We start from the raw sequence: 7,979 nt of genomic DNA on the forward strand, positions 1-7,979 counted from the left end.
CGCCGAGCCGATCCTGGAACCCAAGCCCGAGTACACCCCGACCCCCGACTCAGAGCGCCAGACCCAAGGCTCCCACTTGCATATGTCCAATCCCAGTGCGACGAGTCCACGACTCGGTCGTCGGGCCTCCGGAGCTCCCGGCAGCTCCCGATTATCCAACATCCAGGAACCCTAATTTCTGCCTCGCGCGTGCCTTCGCCGGGTAGGCAAGTCCCTGGTTTTGTCCCCGCCCCCTTCCAACCCTCTGCGTTCTATCCCCGCCCCCTCGAGTCCCAGCGTCCAATCCCCTCCCTCCGCTAGCTCCCCAGCTTCAGTCTTTTTCTACCCGGCCTGATTTATCCACCGTTGGCTTCCCGGCTTCTAAGCAGCTCCTCCGGTCTGAACCCCAGGTTCTCGAGCTTCCCACTCCGCTTTGTCTCATTCTCTCTTTGAAAAGCGAGGCTCACAGCCCACCGTTGGGTACATGTAAAGTCACGCGCGTGGGTATCGAGCCGCAGCGAATCAAAGTCCTACCATCCCGAGGAGGGAGGGCTGCTTCGGGGAGTTGGGTCCGCCCACCAAAACCGCCCACAGAAAACGCAGCTGCGCGGAGTGGTGCGAAGGAGAAGCTACAGCAGATTGGATTCAAGTTAGACAGTCAGAGGGACTTCCGTGTGGGAAAAGGTGCATGGATAAAGGGAGAGAATATGTTAAGAGACAGGGCTCAGCCTGGAAGGCCAGAATGGGCACAGACAAGCAGAAGCTGAAACGTGAAACTCGTTTTATTAGGCTCTAGACGGTAGCATTCTTTGTACATGTTAGGTCCGGTGTGCACCTGGGTCCAGCCCAGCCAAAGAGGGGGGAAGACAATGTTTGAACGAGCCCGGTTTTTGAATGAGCCCCCTCACAATGGAGCGAGAGGAAAAGAAACTTGGGGTCGTGGCCCCAATACACAGATGGGCAAACTGAGGCCAGGGGAGGAACAGGGACGTGTCCGACGTCACCCAGCAAGCTGGGCGCTGCGCTGGCCTCTTTCCTTCGGGCCAGGGTCAAGGAGATGGAGCAGGACTCTGGCCTCGCGCCTACGGCGGCGCCCGTAGCTGTGGGGGTCCTGGGGCTCACGGCCGGCCTTCCCTGAGAGCTCTTTGGTGGAGGCAGAGCGGAGCCAGTATATAATCTCCGGCAGGCGGTGCGTCTGGCATGTGCCCAGGGAACAGAGGCGCCTGCGGTTCTGGGCGACCTGGTGCAGGGGCCGTCTGGGGAAGGAGCATGGGAGAAGACCGGGTTCAAACAGAAGCCTCTGGAGAAAGGGGTCTCGGTGGCGTCGGGCAACCCAGGGCTCCGCCACGGGGCAGGCGCGCTTACGGATCACCACTCCACCGACGCGGAAAACCGTGGCCTGAAGAGGGCGCACGCTCCTCGCGGTCTCCTTCCCGCCCGGTCCCCGCTGCCACCAGCCCTTCTCACCTGCCCGCAGAGTCCGGGTCCGCCAGGATGGAGGCGGCGAGAAGCCACAGGACGATGTGGGAAGTCATCGTGGGGTGGGGCCGGGTGTGGTCCCTGAAACCCATGGGTGAAGCAGCCTGCTTTAGCGCCAGCCCCCACTTCCCCGGCGGGGAAAACTGAGGCCGCGTCCAGGAGGCCACACAACGCCAGGAGAGAAAGCTTAGAACCTGGATCCCCGAGTCCTACTCCTTGGCCTAGGAGCTCCCACGGGTGTGCTGGCCACGTAGCGGTGCTCTGACCCCGGGAGGCCTCCGGAGAGCGACCCCTTTAAGGGGGAGGGAAGAGGGGCGGGGCAGCTGACACCTGCTAGTGGCGACACAGCTTAGGGCTTCCAGGAAAGGGGTGGGGGCAGGGAGGCGCTGGGCTTCTGCGACCTCAACCGCGTCAGGGACCCAGTGGTCTCAAGGGCCAGGCTTTGTGGGTAGGGCGATGCGAGGCACCTGCAGAGCCTCCCGGGGGGTGTAGACAGAGGGAGTCTGGGCCCTAGCCTAGCCTGTAGACACCATCCTGGAAGGGGAGTAAGTGTAGACCGGTGTGAAGAGCCACGCAGCCCAGGCCTCAGCTGTACTGAAGCCCTGTCAGCCAGGCGTGAAAAGGAAAGTCCTGGTGGCTTAGGGGACCCAGCCCCTGGGTCAGCATCCTGGGAACCAGGGGGCTCTGTGCACAAGGCCATGGAAAAGGGTCCGCTGTGGATCCCGCGCCCGCAGCGGCCGCAGGACAGAGGTCCCTGGGGAGCTGAGGTTAGTCTACTTCTGACACCATCTCCATAGAGGGGAGTCGGGAGGCCCTGCGGCTCTAAGGTGGGACCCTTCCCTCGTCCCCCACCTCCAAGTTCCAAGCTAGGCTGGGGATGGAAGCAGACACCCCCCCACACACAAGGAGTTCTATCCCCTAACAACTCCCCCAAGACTCAGTTTCCCCAGCTGCAGCAGGCCAGGCGGCAGTCCCTGCCAGTCAGCCCCCGCCTGGCCTTGGAGGGTCCTGGACAGGAAAAAACAGCCAGAGGAACAATGTGTGCGCTGGGGGGGGTAGGCGGGGGAAGATGGCTTTCTGGGAAACTTAAGGGCCCAGCTGTGCTGGGAACCCACACCCCGCCCCTCCCCCAGCCCAGCTGGGCAGCAGAGCAGGAGCCCTGCCCAAAGGGGGAAAAAGTGGCGATGGGGCCTCAGGGGGCATGAGTGAGGGGGATGGGAGACGGCACAGGCCAGGAGAGAGGGATGGGGGGAAAGAGACCTTGGCAGAGGGGTGTGGGGAGCAGAGACCCCGAGAGGCAGCTAGTAGCAGGTGCCGTCCCGGGACCCCCGGGCGTCATCTCAGCGCCCGCAGACGGCGCCCCGGCCCCACGCCGCCCCCCAGGAAGGCGAGCAGTCCCAGCTGAGGATTTATTGGCGTAAATGCAACCATATAAAAACATAAGTTATGAAAAACACAGTCACGATGTGCCCCCCCCTCCCAGCCCAGGCCCCTAAAACCCCCTTCTGAGGGAGGGAAGGAGAGGAAGGGGGAGCCCCAAAACTGCCTAAGGACGCCGCAGCCCCTGGGCCCATGCAGGGCCGGCCCGGCCGGGGTGGGAGAAGCCGGGCGCCGCCTCAGCGCATCCGGTAGTCGGTGGAGCAGGACAGCTCGCACAGCTGGCCCTTGAAGTCCAGGTCGATGGTGAAGTCCAGGTCGCGCTGTGGGGAGAGGGCAGGCGTGAGCGGCACGCGCCACCCCGCAGGCAGAGACCCGGAAGTGCCACTTGGGAGGCAGCAGCGGGACAGGTGCTCCCAGGAGACCCCGCAGGCGTCTTGCCTTTAGCCCGTGGCCAGGCTGGAGACTGGCGGGGGGAGGGGTGGTCCTGCCCCCAAACCCACCTGGAACCCGCCCCAACGCAGCTGCTCTGACTCCTGTGGCTTTCCCTACCCAAACCATGGCCATCATCCTTACCCAGGAAGCAAAACCCTCTCCAGCCAAACTCGGTGGTCCCAACCTGGCCTTCCCCACGCTTCCTCTCTCTACTCCCCAGCTTCCGGGAGGCCCACCCTCCTCCGGTGGCCCCGACCCCTGACTCCCGGGAAAGGCTCAGGGCAAAGTCACCAACTGAAGGCTCCTGCCCTCAGTCCTCAGTGGACCTCAGCCCAGGCACCCAGTCTCCTCCCCCATCTCTGGGCGTCTCCCTGTCTCTTTAGTCTGGGGGTCTCTCAAGCTCAGTACTACAGACCCTGGGGCCAGAGCAGAGGCTGCTCCGGGGAGATGCCAGAGGCATCCCTTCTCCAGCTGTGGGAGTCCCAAATGTCTCCAGACAGAGACGGATGCCCTGTGGGGGGGCAGCAAAGCCACCTGGCGTGGAGGGCCTCTGGCTTCCCTGGGAAAGCGGGCGTGACCTTGGGGCCTCCTCCACCCACCCGCAGGCCCCTGCCCTGAACGGCAGGCTCCAGAGCCTTCCACCTCCCACCCACTCGGGGTTTCTCCGGGGCTCTCAGACTCCGCCAAGCTGAGGGCTGGGCTGCTGGGGCCCCAGAGCAGGCCGGGATGCCCCTCCTGAGCCCACCCCCGAGCCCCCGCAGCGCCTCACATTATTCTTGGCATTGGGCCGCATGCCAATGGTGCCAAAGATCTCCTCGCCCGTCTTCACGGTCAGGTAGTCCTCCATGTAGAACACAGTCTGCTTCCAGTGCGTATACGGGGACTCGGGGCCTGGGGGTGCAGTCAGGTCAGCCAGGACCCCCCATCCTGGGCCTTGGCCCGGCTCCTCCCTCTCTTTGCCCCAAGATGACTTTTACTGAGCGGTGACGGGGTTCCACCATCCCTGAATCCCTTCACTCCCATCAAGCCCTGGAGAGGGACCTTGTCTACTGTCACAGGTGGGGAAACTGAGGCAGGACACACGCAGGTGAGCTGGCAGAGCCGCGGTCACTGCCCGGGTTCTCCGTGTGCCACCCTCCCCTCGTCCCCTCGCTCACTGGTGGAGAAGCCTGTCCTCTTGTGGCAGCGAGTGAACTCGATGTTGAAGTAGGCCACCAGTGCGTGCACATAGTCGTTCCGCTTCACTTGCAGGCAGAAGGGGGAGGTGAAGGTCAGGTCTTCCACCTTGACGGTGTAGATGTCCACCTCCTGCAGGACGCAGGACAGGCCCCATGAGCGCCACTCCCTGGCACTCGGCCTGGCGTTCGGCCGAAGACCCCAGGGGTGCCACGCGGCAGCCCCTGTGCCCCTCCTTCCCCTGCCCGCAGCCGGGACTGGACAGTCCTACTTCCTAGAGCAACTGCTTGTGCTCGGAGTGTCACCCGTGACCCCTTCTCCACCGGCCTCCCCCCGCCACACCCCTCACGTGTGGTAGCAGCCACGAGTGACGCTGCGAAAACACCGGCAATGAGATGGCATCAACCCTCTGCTCGAAGCCCTACGGCAGCTCCCCGGTCGGGCGCCCGCCCGCCCATCCAGCTCCTGTCTGCGCTCGCTCCACATGTCCTCCCCCTCCTCCTCCACCTGGCTGTCGGTCCACCTCTCAAAGCCAAGCACAATTCTAGAATTCACCCCTCTCTGAACCACTAGCAGGCCTAGCTCAGAAAGCTTTACAATGGCTGAGGTGGCTTCTCTGGGCCTCTAGCGCCACCTCTGGCCGACAGGTCACACTCCAGACAAACACTTGGACCTGATGTCTGGCCCAGGCCCAGAGGGGTGGGGTGGCCCTTCCCTGGCTGCAACCCTGGGAACACCTGGCTGCACCGCCCCCTCACCTTTATGAGGCAGGCGTTGGTGACCAGCTGCTTGGGGTCCACCACGTCCACCAGGGGCTCCTTGATGGCCACGTCTTTGATGCAGGACATATCAAAGCCATACACGTTCTCCCACCCTGGGGAGGTGGGCAGGGAGGAGGGTGAGCCCGGCAGGGGGCGCCCAGACCAAGCTGGCCCCGCCCCACGGGTGTCCGGGGGATCCAAACTCACAGTGGATCTTGTAGTCTTTGTACTGCCGGTCCTCGATGGCCGTCACGTACAGCGTGGCTCGGTCCGGAAAGATGAGGCCATCGGGTGCCTGCCGAGGGGGAGGGTGTGATGGATGGGGGGACTTGGGTCACTGGCCCCAAACCTCGACAACTTGGGTCTCTATCCACGCACTCTATCCCCACCCTGGTCTGAGCCACTGCCACTGCCCACCTGGACGCCTACAAGTGGCCCCTTCACTGGCTTCTGCCCTCATCTAGAAGCACCTAAGTCAGACCTGTCCTTCATAGGTCCTGAAGGATCTGGAGGACCCTCCCTGGCTCCCCTGGGAGGAAAAACCAAAGTCTCATGGGAGTGCTCGGGCCCCCTCCACCTTCTGTTCTTCCAGTCCACGCTCTATTCCTCAACACACGATAAAATTCTCCTGCCCCAGGACCTTTGCACAACTATTTCCTCTGCCCAGGTGCTCTTCCCCTGAGGTCTCCTGTGGCTCCTTCCCCTGGGTCAGGTCTTAGTCAGCTCCCCCTGGGAAGCCTGTTCTGATCTGAGCACCTGAAACCACGGCACCCCAGCCTCTCCCTGTTCTTCTGCGGTCATCTTCTTCCCAGCACGAACCACCTCCTGACACACCTCGTCTCTGTCTAGTTCCTGGTGCCTGGGACATCCCATTTTGGCTCTGGGCGCCCCCCCACATTGGAGCAGTCAATCCCCTGTATGAAGTCCCCTGTCTAGGACATATCTGGCATCGCTTTTGTTTTCTGCCCAGACCCCGACTGACAGGTGCTCGGCGCGCGGCCGCAGGAGCCTGGCCCGGGCACACGGCCCCCACCCCGCCGGGGGCCTCACCAGCCACTTGTCCCGGGCATAGAGCACGGTGTTGAGCATGGACTCGTAGAAGAGGCAGTAGCCCATCCACTCGCTGATGATGATGTCCACCTTCTCCACCGGGAGCTCCACCTCCTCCACCTTGCCCTTGATGATGGTCACCACTGCGGGGCAGACAGACGCACGTGCAGCCGGCCTCAAGGAGACCCGTCCGCAGGGGGAGCGAGGGGGGCCAGGGTCTAGGGACCCCACCGGAGCAGCCCCTGTCTTCTCAAGGAAAGGCTGGGGGCTGCATTTGGGCATCTTCGAAGAACTCTACCAGCCGAAGTCACGCCCGGTGAACTCAGGGTTTTTTGTTTGCTTTGTGTTTTAAGTAATTCCTATGCCCAACGTGAGGCTTGAACTCACAACGCTGAGATGGAGGGCTGCGTGCTCCCCCGACTGAGCCAGCCGGGCGCCCCTCTGTTAACTCCATTTTAAAATTCATTCATCATTCTGGGATTTTTAAAGCAGAAGCAGAAATTCTGTACGGATTAGGCAGTAGGTGGTATTAAGACTGTCATGGATAGCTCGTCCTATTTCGTGAATGGCTTCACCTGTTAGAGATGCACACGGCAGGATTTATAGGAGAAATGACAGAATGGCTGAAATTGGCTTCGAGTGGGGAGAATGAAAAGTGAGCGAGAGGGAACTGGGGGTTCACTATATTAGTCTCTCTCTCTCTCAATATATATACTAGTCTCTTAAAAAAAAGAAAAAAAAAGATCACTCCAGGGGCACCTGGGGGGCTCAGTCGGTCAAGCGTCCAACCCTTCAGCTCAGGTCAAGATCTTGTGGTTTGTAAGATCGAGCCCCGTGTGGGGCTCTGCGCTGACAGTGCACAGCCTGATTGGGGTTCTCTCTCCTTTGCTCGGGCACACTCTTTCTTTCTTTTTTTAATGTTTTATTTTTGAGAGAGAGAGAGACAGCGTGAACAGGGGAGGGACAGAGAGAGGGAGACACAGAATCTAAAGACAGGCTCCAGGGCGCCTGGGTGGCTCAGTCGGTTAAGCGTCCGACTTCAGCTCAGGTCATGATCTCATGGTTCGTGGGTTTGAGCCCCGTGTTGGGCTCTGTGCTGACAGCTCAGAGCCTGGAGCCTGCTTCAGATGCTGTATCTCCTTCTCTCTCTGACCCTGCCTTGCTCATGCTTTCTCTCTCTCTCAGAAATAAATAAAACATTAAAAAAAATTAAAAATAGGGGCGCCTGGGTGGCTCAGTAGGTTAAGCGTCCGACTTCAGCTCAGGTCATAATCTCACGGTTTGTGGGTTCAAGCCCTGCACATCGTGCTGTGCTGAGAGTTTGGAGCCTAGAGCCTGTTTTGGATTCTGTGTCTCCCTCTACCTTGCGCGCGCTCTCTCTGAATGCCAGGGGACGAGCATCTCAGAAGCTTATGTGCCCCCCAACGCCCCCACCTGAGTAAGAACATGGAAGTATGTGCATCTGATGGGAACCGTCGAAAAGGTTGACATCGTCAAAGAGAGTAAGACCCTCTCACATCTCGAAATGTATGAAACTACACGATGAGCAGGTGAAGAAAGTAAAGGGCAAAACACTTGCCTAAAATGCTATTTATGTGAAAGACACCCACGTGAATGTGGAAACATTTCCGCAGACACAAGTGGTAAGTGCGGGCCTCTCCGGAAGGGAATGTGCGGTGGATGGAGACGGGCAGCTGAGAGACTTCTCACCGTGGACCCTCG

At 60.8% G+C, this 7,979-nt stretch overlaps 2 protein-coding genes across 5 annotated transcripts in view; both read right to left on the reverse strand.

The window, feature by feature from the left end:
* Positions 1–743: 743 nt before the first annotated feature.
* Positions 744–2,756, reverse strand: ADM5 (adrenomedullin 5 (putative)). The gene is made up of 2 exons (XM_077747097.1): positions 1,447–2,756; positions 744–1,235 (listed from the first exon to the last, which is right to left on the reverse strand). Exons 1-2 carry the CDS (start codon positions 1,548–1,550, stop codon positions 980–982), a joined length of 360 nt encoding a protein of 119 aa, XP_077603223.1. The 5' UTR covers positions 1,551–2,756; the 3' UTR covers positions 744–979.
* A 97-nt stretch (positions 2,757–2,853) lies between these two features.
* The window catches only part of PRMT1 (protein arginine methyltransferase 1), a 9,406-nt gene continuing 4,280 nt past the window's right edge, over positions 2,854–7,979 (reverse strand). For all 4 annotated transcript variants that reach the window (XM_077747094.1, XM_077747093.1, XM_077747096.1 and 1 more), the window contains 6 exons: positions 6,258–6,400; positions 5,415–5,502; positions 5,205–5,320; positions 4,428–4,578; positions 4,040–4,161; positions 2,854–3,158 (listed from right to left, as the gene is read on the reverse strand). In XM_077747094.1, coding sequence (XP_077603220.1) covers positions 3,075–3,158; positions 4,040–4,161; positions 4,428–4,578; positions 5,205–5,320; positions 5,415–5,502; positions 6,258–6,400 — 704 coding nt within the window. In that variant the 3' untranslated portion in view covers positions 2,854–3,074. The remainder of the gene's footprint in view (positions 3,159–4,039; positions 4,162–4,427; positions 4,579–5,204; positions 5,321–5,414; positions 5,503–6,257; positions 6,401–7,979) is intronic.

Source organism: Crocuta crocuta, unplaced genomic scaffold, assembly GCF_008692635.1.
Source record: "Crocuta crocuta isolate KB4526 unplaced genomic scaffold, BGI_CrCroc_1.0 scaffold334, whole genome shotgun sequence".
In the NCBI taxonomy this organism is placed as follows: Eukaryota; Metazoa; Chordata; class Mammalia; order Carnivora; family Hyaenidae; genus Crocuta; species Crocuta crocuta.